Consider the following 16,267-nt stretch of genomic DNA (forward strand, 5'->3'; position numbering starts at 1 on the left):
CACATCTCTATCTAACCATGCATTCATTCATAAAATATAAATCTGAGTTGCTACAATAGTTTCTTTTTTCTGAATTCAGTCATCCTTCATAAAGAATTATACCATATGCCAGGCTCTAAATCAGCCAGCCTTGACAAGATGTGAATAAATTTAGCACAGATTACAACAGTTCTGCCATTTGACAATACCAAATTCTTTAAAAAAAAAAAATTCTCAGACATGAACAAAACTATAAAATGGCTTTGGACTGACATATTAACATACAGCTGGATTAAATTTGTTAACTATTCATTAAGATCATCTACTTGACCTACTTTTGAACTTAGTTGTTTTCTATTAAGTTCTGCTTGTAACTGTTGAAGTTTGTTCTGCAGATCTGACATTTCTTTATTTGATCTGTCCATTAACTCTCGTATGTCTTCATCTTTAGACTTCAGTTTCTTTAGTAGATTATTCAGAGCCTCAGCATTAGCTGCTGTTGCCTTAGACTGTTCAGACATGACATCCTGTATAAGAAAATAAGCACAAACTAACTTTCTGTGTAACACCAGAAGAAACTTACAAAATGTTTACCTTCAAAATTCTATCGAGGAATTAATATATTTAATAGCATTATTAAACTTTATCTGCTTATTTTCATGCCATATAAGAGTTTTTATGTTCAAAATTAAACTTATTGAAACTATCTTGAAAGTTGTATTGTGTGCTTCAATTTTTACTGAAATACAAAGTTTTTGTAGTCCTGAGGTTGCATGTACCTGAGAGCAGGACAACTTATGGGTAAATATCATGGCAGGGCAAACCAAAGACTTTCCATTTGGTATTAGATAATTTTCCTTTAAGAATGCAAAATTATTGAGGAAGAGTAAAGACTGTAGTTAACTTGAAGTCAAAATAGTAAGTCCTGATAAGTTCACATGTGTCCATGCTGACTGTTACCTTGGACCTTGCTTGTTCAAAAATTAAGACTCAGCATGTAGATCTATTACAATGCAGGAAATAGCATGAAATAAATTATTTTTCTACAATATAAAAAATAAATTCTATCCTTTTTGATTTTTACCACTTTACACCATAATGGATTATGGGTAACTATGTTACCTGCAGTAAATCGTCTTTCTCTTTCAACTGTTTCTTTAATCTATTTAACTCTTCATTACTGGAATTGCCACTCCACTGTGAAGTCTAAATAACAAAGTAACATCTCATATGTTTTTGGTGTTTAGTAATAAATATTCAATGGCCTTCAAGTACTGAGATAAATTGAATAACAATCAAAATGAAAATCAGCAGATTAAAAACAGGCATGATTGTTAACATGGTAAATGAACGATGAAATACAACATTAAAATAAATAATTGCATTACTTCAATGGCTGCATTTGAGTATATAAAAAAACCTTACATGGAACATAAAAAACAATAAGCATTCTGAGAGTATTGCATGGCAATACATAGTCCCCTACTGGTTAAGAATTTATTGTAATGGAACAAAATGCTAACTTGATCTTTAACTTGTCATGGTGTAAACTATATAACAAATATCAAGTCAATATCTTCAAGCATGATGAAAAAAAATATGGAAAACTGATTATTTGAGTGAATTTACTAAGATCTGTAACTTGTCATGATAAAACTATATACCAAGTATCAAATCAATATCTTCAAAGCATGAAGAAAAAAAGTGCGGAAAACTGATTTCCCGGACTGACGGATGGACAGACAGACAGACAGACAGACAGACAGACAGAGTGCAAACCTAAAGTCCCCTTCGACTTCATCGGTATGGGAACTAATAATCTTTTCTTACTATTCATTGCATGGCATATGAACAATTACCTCAAGGTTTCTCTCTTTCTCTGCCAAACTATTCTGAAGTCTTTTAATAATGCTATCTTTCTCCCTCAGAACTCTGGCATGGTTGTCTAAAGCATCCTAGATGTGAAACAACAGTAATTTACATTTTTGCTCAAATATTGAAATGTAACAGTATTCACATTTTTGTTCAAATATTGAAATGTAACAGTATCCACATTTTTGCTCAAATATTGAAATGTAACAGTATTCACATTTTTGCTCAAATATTGAAATGTACATATTCTTTCATTTTACATAAGGTGAATGTATAAGATTTTCTATTTACTGAAAAACTCTAATATAAAACTGACAATAAATACACTAACTGGTATTCTCTGACACTGAATGTACACTCCAAACAATTTGATAATCTGTAATGCTGACAATAATTCAACTCTCTGGCATACTATGACACTGAATATTCAAATAAATCAATGACTATGTCCTTCTTTATTTAAAAGTGACTAACAATAATTAAATCTAATCCTTTTTTAATTAAAAGCAGAAAGATTAGCAAAATACATAATTGAGCAATGAAAAATACCTCAAATGATCTCTGAGCTGATTTCAGGGAGGTAACAAGCTGTTTCATGTTCAGTTCTTTATCGCTACATTCTTGTTCTAGACCCTTTAACATAGAAAATAAAATAAATAGGTTGCAACCATGCATACATAGGTTGCAAACATGCATACAATGTGTATGTTTCACTTCATAAGTTTTTCTGATTATGATTATGAGATATTCAGTATGTAGTCATTTATAGGATTTCGGATGACGAAAATCTCTCTATTCTTGGTACTATTCAGAGATATTACTTGGAAGTTCCATTTTAAAATTCATTATAAGATACAATTTTGACTTTAACCAATAAGGACAACTCAAAAGTTTTGCAGAATGTGCTGATAAAACTTTCAATTGCTTTTTATAAAATGTTGAACCTTAATTGTCATTGTATAATATAAATTTTCATGATGAGGGAAAATTTTCCAAGGTACTTAGATTCATCATTTGCTCCTATTATAGTAACTGAAGATTTGTATTTAGTTAAGTATCTAAATTTGGGGTTTTTCCCTACCCATAAACTCTACTAAAATTGATATCCTATATATATTAATTAATCCACTGTTTTATAAAATAACCCTTGAACATACATCTATTGTCTCTTCTGTACTTATCAATGTCTGGTTTGCCTTCTCCAAATCACGCTCCTTCTCTCTGATCTGTTGTTTAAGCTTTCTAATCTCTCCATCTTTTTCGTCCAAAATTCTATACTTTTCTCCAGTAGCCTCCTAATTAGCAAACAAATCTGAATGTTTTCATTTTTTGTTTATACCCCCATACTACCTTAAGCTTTATACAATCAGTTAAAATTCTTTGACAGGTTTGAAGGCAGTATAATTTACGAAACATGCGTCCGGCATACAAAATTTTAATCCTGGTATCTATGATTTTATTTCCAAAAGGATTTTTTTTTAACATGTTCCATTTATTTTTAATTGGCAATAATTAGTACGAGCCAGCTAACACAGTGGCATTTGAGAACAAGAAAATTTGTTTAACATGGCCTAAGTATCATTATATTCATCTAAGCATATAAATTTCTGAAATGGACTAGACGTTACTTTTTTTATATCGATATGGAGTCTGTAAAGTTGACACCAGTTTGTGAGCTTGATCTTGAATGCTAGTATTAATCTGGGTGTGAAATGTGGTCAAATGTATACAAGCTTTAAATATACTTCTAATTAGGATAATCAAATGATGTCACTATTTTTGTAGTTTCATATTAATTCAATTATAAGAGCTAATTACATCTTATAAGTAACAAACATTATAAAATAGAGATTATCTATAATAAGCTGCAAACGTATATATTTAAAAAAAAGAATTATGAAAATAGTACATTTGAGCTTTGAACTGTAAAAATAGTTAATCTGGATTGAAGAAAAGGCAATTATGGAGTACATTTGTACTTAGAACTGTAAAAATAGTAAATCTGGATTAAAGAAAGGGCACTTATAATTTACAAGTTACAGTCTAGGTACTTTAAATGCACCAAATTTTGGTAAAATTTTACAACTTTTGCTCATTGAACAATAACCGAAAATCCATAAAATGAACATTTGTATACGGAGGACATAAAATTAGTGAAAAACGTTCATAAATTTGTCCTAAAATCATCTAATCTCAGGTTAGAATAGAAGCATTTAATATGATAATCCCTTGTGGGAGAGTGCCACCCTTTCAGCACATACACATACCCTTACAATAACTCTTTGAGGGGTCTCTATATTGCCTACTGCACATCAAAATTTCAGCTCCTACACAATTTTTTTCATATCCACTTTTACCATTGGCAATCTTTATTTCCCATTCTTTGTCCCAGTACGCCCATTTTGCAGAGCCTACCCAAAAAATTCATTCTTTAATTTGTTTTTGCTTTGAATTTTCATGAATATTTGCTACTGATCATTGAGAAAACAACAAACACTCAATCTAGAAAGTTTGGTAAAAACTGACCCAACACACATTTCTACTAAATATTGATATGTTTGATGATTTCATTCCTACTGTCATTTCTTAATAAGTGCAACTATGTTTGTAAAGAGTAAAAGCATCAGATGCATTTTTAGAAATAAGACACCATTAGAATGATTTAGGTAAATATTGGTTTAGAATATAAGCCATGACATGTGTGCTTAAGAAATACCTCCAGAGCTTTATTCTTCTCCCTTAATTTGTCTTGTAAGTCTTTCATCCAACCATCCATTGATTTCTTCTCTTCTTCCTGAAAGAATCATATAAAACTAAGGACATGTGGTATGATTGCCAATGAGACAACTATCCACCAAAGTTCAAATGAAGAGGATGTAAGCGATTATAGGCAACTGTACACCCTTCAACAATGAGAAAAACCCATATAGTATAATTGGCCATATGCCAACATTGAATATAAAAGACAAACATGCTGTTTATCCTAATTATATATTTTTGCATTTGAAAAAACAAATAAATTCTCAGTACAACTTACTTTTGTTAGGACAACCAAGCATAAAACTCTCAAAGGAAGGGAAAAAATAGAAGAAATGGTAAGATCAACAGATTATCAGGTGCTCAACATAGTGTGAAGTTTTTTGCTTGTTTGCTGTGTTCACTCGCCAGAAAGATTCATATTATGACTTGAAGCTGATACTTTACAATATCAATGAGTAGAAGACCTGATACTCTATACTTCTTGACTTAGTTTGAGAATGCAAATGTTTTTTCTTCCCTGGCACACTTTCTCTGTACACTAAAACCAAGTACAATCAATAAACTCCAATTGGTATTCAAGATTTGTAGTGAACACAATTCATGGTCATTATTGGACAAAGGAAGTGAGCAACTTACTATGAATTCATTATTATTCGTTGGCTACCAATTTTCGAGGATTTCGTGGGTATAGGTGAACCACACATTGAAACTTTCAACAAAGAACAAAATTTTTATTTAATTGACAATTTTTCTGTTCACCTGATTTGTAGTATAGTAATAATTGATAAAGAGGCTATTGGAAAAGATATTTTTGAAGGTCTAAATTTTTGCTATAACAAGCATTCTGAGAGTATTGCATGGCAATACATAGTCCCCTACCGGGTAAAAATTCAGTATACTGGAACAAAAAGCTAACTTGTTCTATAACTTGTCATGGTGTAAACAAAAAGAAAATATCAAGTCAATATCTTCAAGCATGACTAAAAACAGTGTGGAAAACTGATTAAATGAGTGAATTTTTCAAGTCCAAGGACCATAACTCTGCACAAAATTATCAGACCGAAACAAAATTTCGAACTTGATCTGTATAACTTGTCATGATAAAACTATATACCAATTATCAATCAATATCTTCAAGCATGATGAAAAAAAGTGTGGAAAACACTTTAACATTAGATATGATTAATAGTTCTCTAAAATTAGATATGATGTAATACAGTGGTTATCTATTTTCAAATTATAATCAAATATAATTAATAGTTCCAAATATTTTTCTTTTATTTGTCACAAACTAATATAGATTTGTAAGTTATCTATTAAATGTCAACAATTTTTATCTACACCATCTAATGTAATATATACATTAATAAAAATATATTATTATCTAATTAAAGAATTTCACTTCATTATTTTTTTTTATATATATATAGCATTCAGAAAATTAGTTTATACAAAATAACAAACAAACCTGCCAAAAAATTCTTCAAATAATTTACCAATGAATGTCTTTTAAAAAATGAGTTATCTCCCTTTGTACAGAAATATGGTTTAACAGAGTACTCTAACATTAGATATGGTCCAGAGTTATGGTCCATAACTCTGGACTAAATCATCAGACCGGAACAAAATTCGAACTTGATCTATAACTTGTCATGGCAAAACTATATACCAAATATCAAATCAATATCTTCAAGAACGAAGAAAAAAAGTGTGGAATACTGATTTGCCTGACTGAAGGATGGACAGACGGACAGAGTGCAAACCTAAAGTCCCTTCGACTTCGTCGGTAGGGAACTAATAACCTGTGTAAAAAGCACAAGTGAATTATCAATCAAATACTACAATGAGTGTTGAAACAGACAATAATGTCAGTGCTAACATGTCCATCAATACCTTTGAATTTTCCACTAAAAAGTTTTCTGTCTTAATCTTTAGTCAGAAGTACCCACTCTAACATAAATATTAATATAAATGAGAAAATTCTCCAGTGGCACAAATAACCTTTCTTTGATATCAGTGCACTTCGTACCTTCGTTGGTCTGAATATTTCCATACAATACTGGATCTGTCTATCTTTGTCCTGTAAACTTTCGGTCAGATTTTTCACCAACTGATCTTTTCCTTCAACTTGTTTCTGAGCATCTTCAAACAGTGTCTACAAAATAAAGTAAATACATACACTCATGTATGTGTGCCAGAACATATTCTAAGTGGGCATGGCAATTAGTGCAAGGTTTTCTGAAATAATGAAAATTGGTTACATATACCATGTATACTGTAAATTCAGAAATTTTTGGTATTTTTTTTTATCATTGGGAAAATCTAGACGAGATAAATGTCGTAGAAATAAGAACTTGCATTTTGAATTTTGATTGTATTATTTGTATGCAGCACATTCTAAAATTGCAGTAATTAAACATGCATTTGTCTCAATTGTCCAACAATAGCGGTAATAAATGCACACAATAATTTCTGAATTTACAGTATTTCAGACAAGGAATAAATGAGCTGTAATAATAGTCCTTTTTGTAATAAAGGAAAGTTCTCTGTCTGCAAAATTAAAAAATGATATTTGACAATTTTTTACACAATTAGATTTGAATAATTAAGTCATCAATAAACAAAATTTTTAAAAACTAAATTGCTATGCAAGTATTAACAGACCTCAGGTTGGTATATTAAAATTTCAAAATTTTGACCCTTATCTGAATAAATTTGTATTACATAACATTGTATATGCATTAAAACTTATAGTCTACCTTCAAGATCAACTAAATAAAATATATTTAATTAGTTAGTGGTAATTTCAGTCCATTAAAACTTCTTAACTAACCTCATATCATATCTTCTAATTTTCCTCCAAATCTCTAAACACTCTCAAAATTTTGAAACAGAATAAATGCTTCATCACTGACCAAATATAATAATAATATTAACTGGCCAAATTTCCATATGACATGATTATAACTAACTATTGTTCTTAATGTACTTTAAAAATTAGGCCAGTAAAAATAATTTACTCCCCAAAATCATAAAATATTAATTCAGCATAGTTCATTCTTTAATAAGATATATAAATATTAAAAAAAAAAACTTCAATTAAAATTTAACTAACCAATTTTCTAAAGAATATTTTCCAGTGAAAATGATTGTTAATATTACAATTTGCAAATTTTGAATTTGGAATCTTTAAAATAAAAATGATTTTATTATGGCCTTAATGACAATAGTTAGCCATCTTTTAATAATAACAGCAATAATTAAATACCAAGATAACAATCTCCAGGTATCAAGTTGTCAATTTAAGGGTGACTTGCATAAAAGTACCAAAACTTGATCTTTGTTTAAACCTAGGTCCTACTTATAAAGCTATCAGAAACATCATTAAGATGTGTAAAAAATCATACACTCAAGCCAAGAACAAACTGTTAATGGACCAATCAACCATGTAATATTGATAAAGGTGTATCTAATATCCAATACAAATATTCTGTCAGAGTTTACTCTGCAAATATTAGATCAACCATTAGGACTAGATATTTTTGAAGCTCGATATATTACAGCACTATTTCCTTTAATGTTTTGAAGCTTGATATTACAGGAGTTTCCTTAAATATTATAAAGCTTGATATTACAGGACATTTTCCTTGAATCTTTTAAAGCTTGATATTACAGGACAGTTTCCTTAAATCTTTTAAAGCTTGATATTACAGGACAGTTTCCTTAAATCTTTTAAAGCTTGATATATTACTGAAAAGTTTCCTTAAATATTTAAAAGCTTGATATTACAGGACATTTTTTTTTAAACAATATGTTTACTTGTTCAGATGTTAACATACAATACATCATTTACAAATCTATTCCTTAGAGATTCTGGTTAATCCAAACGTATTTTACCTGATAGTGTCGAGTATGACTATCCAGTCCTGATTCTTTTTTCAACTGTTTCTGTAATCCCTGAAAAACAAATTTATTGTTCTGTAACTGGTATCCTGCTGAAAGTCAATAACAGAAAGGGATGCACTCTTAGTCTCACAAAACTTACAATTTTCAAAGATTCATCATTGTACCAACGTATGTCCAAACCAAAACCGAAAGTTTAAACAAAGAAAAAAATAACTATAAACAACAAATAAGTTATTTGCTTCTTAATTCACACCTACTCCTAATTAGGAATCCTTATGTAATTTAAGTAAAGTTAAATGCTAACCATATTAATCATTAATCCTCGTTTTCTTAAACGGATAAAAAATATGTTCAATAGATAAATCAAGTGCAACTAAACTAGAGACTCATATTAAAGAGCCGGCATTGCTCACTCAGCAAAAACTTACCATTTTGAAGATTATTTTGAAATTTGGCTTTTAGTGATCATTCCATTGAAATCAAAACCAACTGCCAAACTTGATCATGTTATTTAATACGAAAAAATCAGAATGAAAGAAACCTATGATAAAACTTCCCAGCCCCAACTCCTCAAATCAAATGGTGTCCACTAAGCAGTAAACATAATATTGAAGACAAATGTTTTGTAGATCTCAATTTGCTTGTCTATCAATTTTTGAGGTTTATAGTTTCTCTTTAACCATTATTGATTTAAAGAAAATATAACTAGAAAAACTGATGCATGGCTAAGCTTGTATATTTTTGTGCAAAAAAAAAGTTTGCAAAATTTTATCCTAGTTCTTTAGAAACAATGTAACATCAAGAAATATCATCTTATCTTAGTTATATTGTTTCTCAAAATTATGACTGGTTTTTTTTTGTAGATGTTGACCAATGTATATTAAGAAATTGGGAGCTGACAAATAACTTTTGACATCAGAGATCAATTTATGATATCAAATTCTGCAAAGTTATCATTTTTTTAAAAATCAAAAATTTAGAAATTCTATGTATTATGATGGCCATTTTGAAAATTGGGACCCACAAATAAATTTTTACACAGTGAATTTAAAGAGACAGTATCTACCAATGATGTGTTTTGAAGTGAAAGCTGAAATCTCAAAAAAATGCGATAATTTTATAGAAATCAATGAGAAAATATATTTCCAGGAAACTATTTAACATAGTTTTAAGCAACAACCCAATCCTTTTCATCATCTGTTAGACCAGAGCTCATTAATTATGCAAGAATGTATACTTAAGACCTTCTTAAAGCACAATGTAATTATGAAATTTAGTATAAATAGCTTTAATTTCACTTCAATATTCAAACTGAATTCATTTCATTTCCCTGACTTCTGTTTTTCAAGAATATGATTTATTTTTTATTTGAAGTACGAAAGAAATGTATTTTAATTTTCATCCGTCCGACAAAAACTCCTTTGCAAACCTTGCCATATTCATATGACCTTAAAAATGAGCAGGCCGCTGGCGTATACAGTTCTATATCATGTGTCTACCAAAACAACATTGAATTGTGCTAGATCAACAACTTTCGTAAATTCCCTTCAAAAAAGAAATTGTTCCGAAGTTTAACCAAATATGAGAGAAACAATGATAAATTTAGGGAAACGGTGTTACTGGTAGATGAGTTTAAGACCTTAATAAAATTGACAAAGTTGCAAAGAACCTAACTACATTCAGAAAATATAAAAAACAAAACCATTTGTGATAGAACGTAGCTATAGATCAAATTCATATTGTGCACTTGTTTAATTCATGGGTCATTCCATCTTAATTTCTTATATTCAAATATGGCGATTAGTTATACTACATCTTAATCATTTTTGAACTATTAATAAGAATTATCGTTCACAGAATATCTTATAGGTTTATAAGGAGAACACAATTTCTATTGTTAGTCCCTTGTGTTATGTGATAAGCAGTTGTTTACACCTTGTGTAATATGTGATAAGCAGTTGTTTACCAACAGATTTTGTTTTCAGATTAATTATATTAAAAGGTGTAAACTGAGTCATTGGTTTTAAATAAAATTAATTGAACTAATATGTAACAAATAGGCTGTTCTTAATCTTTTCTTTTGGTCATGTCTGCAATAAAATTTAAACAAAAATGTCCTCCAAACACTATATGGATATCACAAAACAACAAATAATCATATTTAAAACAGGAAAATGTGTGAATCTCAGGGCAAAAGGGTGGTAGGTGACAGAAAAGGCACTTAAATGTGATCATCTAGTCTAAGATATTGTATGGCTCTGTTCTTGATCAGTTCAGTGTAAATGACCTGGTATTGTGCTGTGGCTACAAAAAAATGTACTTATAAAATTGAACAATATAAAGCATATTTATTTTGACATTTCTGAGCTAATAGCAAACTCCATAAGAATAACGCCTGAATTACTTATGTACAATATAATAAAAGAAAAACAAATATGATATACAGCAACAAACAACAACCACGGAATTACAGGCTCCTGACTTGGGACAGCCACATACAGAATTGGTATCTTCGTTTTTTTTATTTCATATTATCATACAATGAAGCAAAACTTAACAGTTTAAATTATAATCTAAACATACATGTACATGTAACATGTATTGAAAAAAAACATTCACATTATAACGTGTACCATCTGCCAAAGCTGTGGCATAAATGGATACTTATTTGAAACATTGTCAATTCACTCATTTAAGTGTTTGTTGTTAATGTTGGTAATACAAAATAAGGTGTGCATCTTTGTACAGAAAAATAGTCAAAAACATCACTTTCAGTACTAAAATGACCTTTGTTCTGTTTTATTCATTCTGATTGTTAGACATATAAAAAGTTAGCCACCACAGACAAAAATATGCAATAATAAAAAAGTGTGATAAATTATGATATGGTACAATAAATAACTATTTACAAACTTCACAGCAAAAAATATACTTCCGTAGATTCATTAACTTTTTAGTGTTACAATTTTCGTGGATTGAGGGGGAAAAATTGTATTTTTCATGGATATTTGATTTGGTATTCTTGCAAAAGTCAGCTTTCAAAAGTCAAAAGAAAATTTGTTCTTCGTTGAACATAAAAATTCATGATTTACTTATAGCCACAAAATCCACCAAAAAATGGTACACCACGAAAAAATAATGAATTTAAAGTATTATGAATGGAATAACTTACATCTACAGCATCTTCACTCTGTATCAGGGCATTCTCAGCTTTTGTCAGAAGATCTTTAAAGCTTTCTAATTCTCCTTCCTTCTTCCCAAGAGTTCTCATCAGTTTCTGTGGATACATATCATAACAGTTAAAGTCATTTCTGTATGATAGGGAGGAAGACATACCATTGCAGCTGTAATTGTTTATATTGGAATGCAAAGATGTATCACTATCAAAGCTTCGTAAAACATTTGCTTCTTCTTCCAACGAATCCTCCCAAAAAGATTCCATGAAGTCATTTATTGTTTAGATCAATCTTTAAAAACAGTTAGTTTGCTGTAGAATTTTTACTTTTATATTATACATGACTCTTTAAATACATTTGACAGAATGCACAGCTGATCAATAGCTTTCGTCATTGAAAAATTTTACCAATCTGAGGAATAGATAGTTTCAATCCTGCTTTTATACAAAATTTCAAGGCTAGAGCTTTCCCAATTAATGTTGCACAAAAATAAAAACTAATATACATAATATATTAGTACATTTGACTGCCTGGTCTTCTATTGAACTAATAAATCCTTTTAAGAACTCTTGAACTGTAATCCTTGCTTTTAATACAACCTTAATTGCAATTTGTAACTACTTGATTAGATTTAAATCATTAAAGTCCAGTTTTTGTGACTCCTGTCCATTTCTTAGTACAACCACTAACAAGAGATTTCACATTTAGATAGTCAATATGCAGTATTTTCATAAAACTATGGGAAATGTTAATATTTGTCCATTTCAAACTTTTTCCATCTTTTCAATTAAATCTGAAAGCTTGCCTAAAAACTACTTCATTAAAATAATTGAATTAAAAAACAAACATAGATGAAAATAAAATTATAGAGGGATTAGTAATTTGTATAGACACCTAAAACAAAGTAATCCCCTAGGATTAAGTGGGATCAGTATTCTTTGTTAATTTACAAACAAAACTCGTCAAAATTTAATGATAAAACTCTTTATCAAACATATCATAGTGAAATATTCCTATGTACTTCATGCTTATTCTGTAAATATTGTAATAATTTATCTTGCATTTGTTGATTTAGATTAAGCTTAAGTAAATTATAAATGGACACCTGTACAAATTCTTATAGACAAGAAAGACTGTCTATTAACAGGATTTTAGATCTTATATTTTCCCAATGTATACCAAAAGGAAATGAATGTTTGGGGGGATATTTATTCAATATGTATGCTTATTGGGATAACAAATTTCTTTTCATGATTGGAAACTAGAATTTCCTAGGAATCTGTATAAATCAACTGGCATTTATGCATTATTGAATAATGTTTGTCCCATAGTTAAATAAAAGGCTTTATAGCTCACCTGGTAAAAAATATGCCATTTTGATATTTATTTTTCTTCTTCATTGCAATCAATTATATATTGATATTAAACCAATCAACTTTCAAGAGAACTAACTTCTATTAGCGGCCAATTGGCAATTTCGGCCAAGTTAACTTATTCGGAGATTTTATTTTGCTGAACACTTTAGCTTATTACAATTTCTCTCTTCTATCTATTATAGTTTCTGCAAATACACAAAAAATTCGTAAGGGTTCCGCGGAACCCAGTGTCTTGCCTACTTTTGCTGTTAATCGCAGGCTCAACAAAAATGAGGAAAAAAATTATTAAAAATTCCTTTCTATACCATCTTTTGATTGTTAGTAGCTTCTGTCCAAGTTTGGTACAAATCCAGGATAGTTTATGAATCTAATAAATGTTTTAAAAACTTAAACTGCAGACTGTATGTAATGTTAACTGGAAGAAAAACTAAGTCCATTTATAAGTAAAATACGGAAAAAATTGAACAAAATTTGAACAAAATTTCCTTCTAGATACTAGCTTCTAATCATAAACAAGCTTCTGTCCAAGTTTGGAACAAATCCAGGATAGTTTAAGAAAGTTGCTAAAATTTTAAAAACTTTAACCACAGAGTGAATGTAATGTTAACTGGCAGAAAAAATTAAGTCCATTTATAAGTAAAATACGGAAAAAATGGAATTTTTTTTTTACAAAATTTACTTCTGGATACTATCTTTTAATCATAAACAAGCTTCTTTCCAAGTTTGGTAGAAATCCAGGATAGTTTAAGAAAGTTATTAAAATTTCAAAAACTTTAACCACAGAGTGAATGTAATGTTTCTTGGCAGAAAAACTAAGTCCATTTATAAGTAAAATACAGAAAAAATGGAATTTTTTTTTTACAAAATTTACTTTTGAATATTATCTTATGATCATAAACAAGCTTCTGTCCAAGTTTGGTAGAAATCCAGGATAGTTTAAGAAAGTTATTAAAATTTCAAAAACTTTAACCACAGAGTGAATATTTGTGGACGCCGCCGACGACTACGACGCCGACGGAATGTAGGATCGCTATGTCTCGCTTTTTCGACAAAAGTCGAAGGCTCGACAAAAATGAGTAATATATGTCTTTCAAGGGCAATAACTCCTACTCAGCTTAAAAAAATAAATAAAAAGTAAAATGACAAAAATACCGAACTCCAAGGAAAATTCAAATTGGAAAGTCCCTTATCAAATGGCAAAATCAAAAGCTCAAACACATCAAATGAATGGAAAACAACTGTCATATTCCTGACTTGATAATGTATTAAAGCCATCATTGGTTAAGGGAAAAATAGATTAAGAATTTGAATTTTTTTTCATAAAACTGAATCAAGTAAAATAATTACATACCTCCAGTTCAGTTTCTTGTTGTTGCAAGTATGCTTGTGTAGATAATGCTTTCTCTTCTAAATAATTAACTTCTTCATGCTTTTGTTCTAAAGCCTAAATAAACACAATCAAACAACACACACATAAGAATAGAGAGCTGTTTAAAGGCATGCACTAATTTAACAAAACTATAATCATTCATTGAGCAAAATCATGCTGCACAGCAGTCAAATGAACTCTAAAACAGACAGATTGTTTGAAATTCAAATAATTTTTGGTTCAAATTTTTAATATTGGACATGAAAATATTACAGAATCTTTGAGCAAGTCCAAAAAACCCCCTTACCCAAAATTATACTAATCTCTAGCAATAAAAATCTTGGTATGATGTTCCCCCCAAAAAAGAGATTAATTATGAAAATCAAATTTCCATCTTACATGGAAGGAAAGCATGTAAGGAATTACTGTCCTTGTGATAGAAATCTTTCTGTCACTGTATGGTAATGTCCTTATTGTTCACAAATTTCACTCAATTTCTTTTAACATTAAATTCATTCAGCTAAAAACCAATAGGGTACCCATTTCCTTCTATTTTACCATATTTCCATATTTGTTCTGATCCCATGCAAGGTTCTAGAGTTATTATCTGGAAACTCCTTTTCTACACTTATTTCATACTCTTTTTCAGTAACTATGACCTTGATCACTATGATTTCATAATTAACAGGATTCTTCCATTCATTATGTACAACCATATGTTTAAGTTTTGTTCCAATCCATGCAAGGTTCTGAAGTTACAATCCTGAAACTTCTTTTCAACACCAATTTCTAGTATATTTTTAGTTACCTTGACCTTGACCTTGACCTAAGATTTAGCCATGCCAAAATTCATAGAGACCTTGCTCTCATTATTTCGGAACTTATATCTAAGTAACGTTGCAATCTGATATTAAGTATCTGATTTATCATCAAGAAAATCAAAATGACTGACAAATTGACAACTAAAAAAAAAAAATATATACCCATCCTTACTTCATAAAATGGGGTATAAATAAATGGGGAACATGTCCATGGGACACAAATGATGCCCCCGCTTGCATATCATATAAAGTTATAAAGGGACATAACTGAAGAATGGTAAAAGTGACGCTACCCAAATTTGTACTTGATCTGCGTTTTGTGGTAATAAGTATTGTGTATAAGTTTCATAACATTTAGTTGAGGCAAACTTAAGTTAGAGAACCGAAACGAAAAATTCAGCAATTTTTCCATTTGTAAAGGGCATAACTCTAGAACAGTTAAAGTGACACCACCAAAATTCAAACTTGATCTGTGTTTTGTGGTACTGTGGATTCATTTATTTTCGTGGATATTTGATTTCAGGGTTTAGCAAAAGTCTGCATACAAGCCTATAGAGAGTTTGTGATTCGTTGTTCACTTAAATTTGTGGTTTACCTTTACCCATGAAATCCACGAAAATTGGTATCCAACGAATAATAATGAACCCACAGTTATAAGCATTTTGTATAAGTTTCATAACATTTGGTTGAGGCAAACTAAAGTTAGAGAAAGGAAACCAACTTTCGGACATACGGGCGGACGTACAGACCGACAAGGGTAAAACTTAATGCCCCCTCCGCTACGGCAGGGGCATAAAAATAATGGTCCTCTGCCATATCCCTTCAGAGAATGATTGGTATATATTCAATTAGCACTAGAATGGACAAAACTTCACATTGTGATGAAGCAAACTTGTGAAGTTTCCATTCATTCAATGATTGAAAGCTATAAAAAAATATGTTGCATTGACAAAATTCCACAAATGTACAAATGCAAAGTCCATGAACACCAAATATCAATCTAATAAA

At 29.9% G+C, this 16,267-nt stretch overlaps 1 protein-coding gene across 6 annotated transcripts in view; it reads right to left on the reverse strand.

Moving 5' to 3' along the window:
* The window catches only part of LOC127730213 (myomegalin-like), a 100,401-nt gene that overhangs the window by 26,442 nt on the left and 57,692 nt on the right, over positions 1–16,267 (reverse strand). For 5 of the 6 annotated variants that reach the window (XM_052238497.1, XM_052238496.1, XM_052238499.1 and 2 more), the window contains 10 exons: positions 14,421–14,513; positions 11,690–11,794; positions 8,509–8,568; positions 6,641–6,766; positions 4,568–4,645; positions 3,009–3,146; positions 2,401–2,484; positions 1,839–1,934; positions 1,102–1,185; positions 315–506 (listed from right to left, as the gene is read on the reverse strand). In XM_052238497.1, the coding sequence (XP_052094457.1) occupies positions 315–506; positions 1,102–1,185; positions 1,839–1,934; positions 2,401–2,484; positions 3,009–3,146; positions 4,568–4,645; positions 6,641–6,766; positions 8,509–8,568; positions 11,690–11,794; positions 14,421–14,513 (1,056 nt within the window). Of the gene's footprint in view, positions 1–314; positions 507–1,101; positions 1,186–1,838; positions 1,935–2,400; positions 2,485–3,008; positions 3,147–4,567; positions 4,646–6,640; positions 6,767–7,444; positions 7,567–8,508; positions 8,569–11,689; positions 11,795–14,420; positions 14,514–16,267 lie in introns of those variants that run through there. The other variant, XM_052238500.1, reaches the window with a different exon arrangement.

This window comes from Mytilus californianus, unplaced genomic scaffold, assembly GCF_021869535.1.
Source record: "Mytilus californianus isolate M0D057914Y unplaced genomic scaffold, xbMytCali1.0.p SCAF_2, whole genome shotgun sequence".
NCBI classification, from domain to species: domain Eukaryota; kingdom Metazoa; phylum Mollusca; class Bivalvia; order Mytilida; family Mytilidae; genus Mytilus; species Mytilus californianus.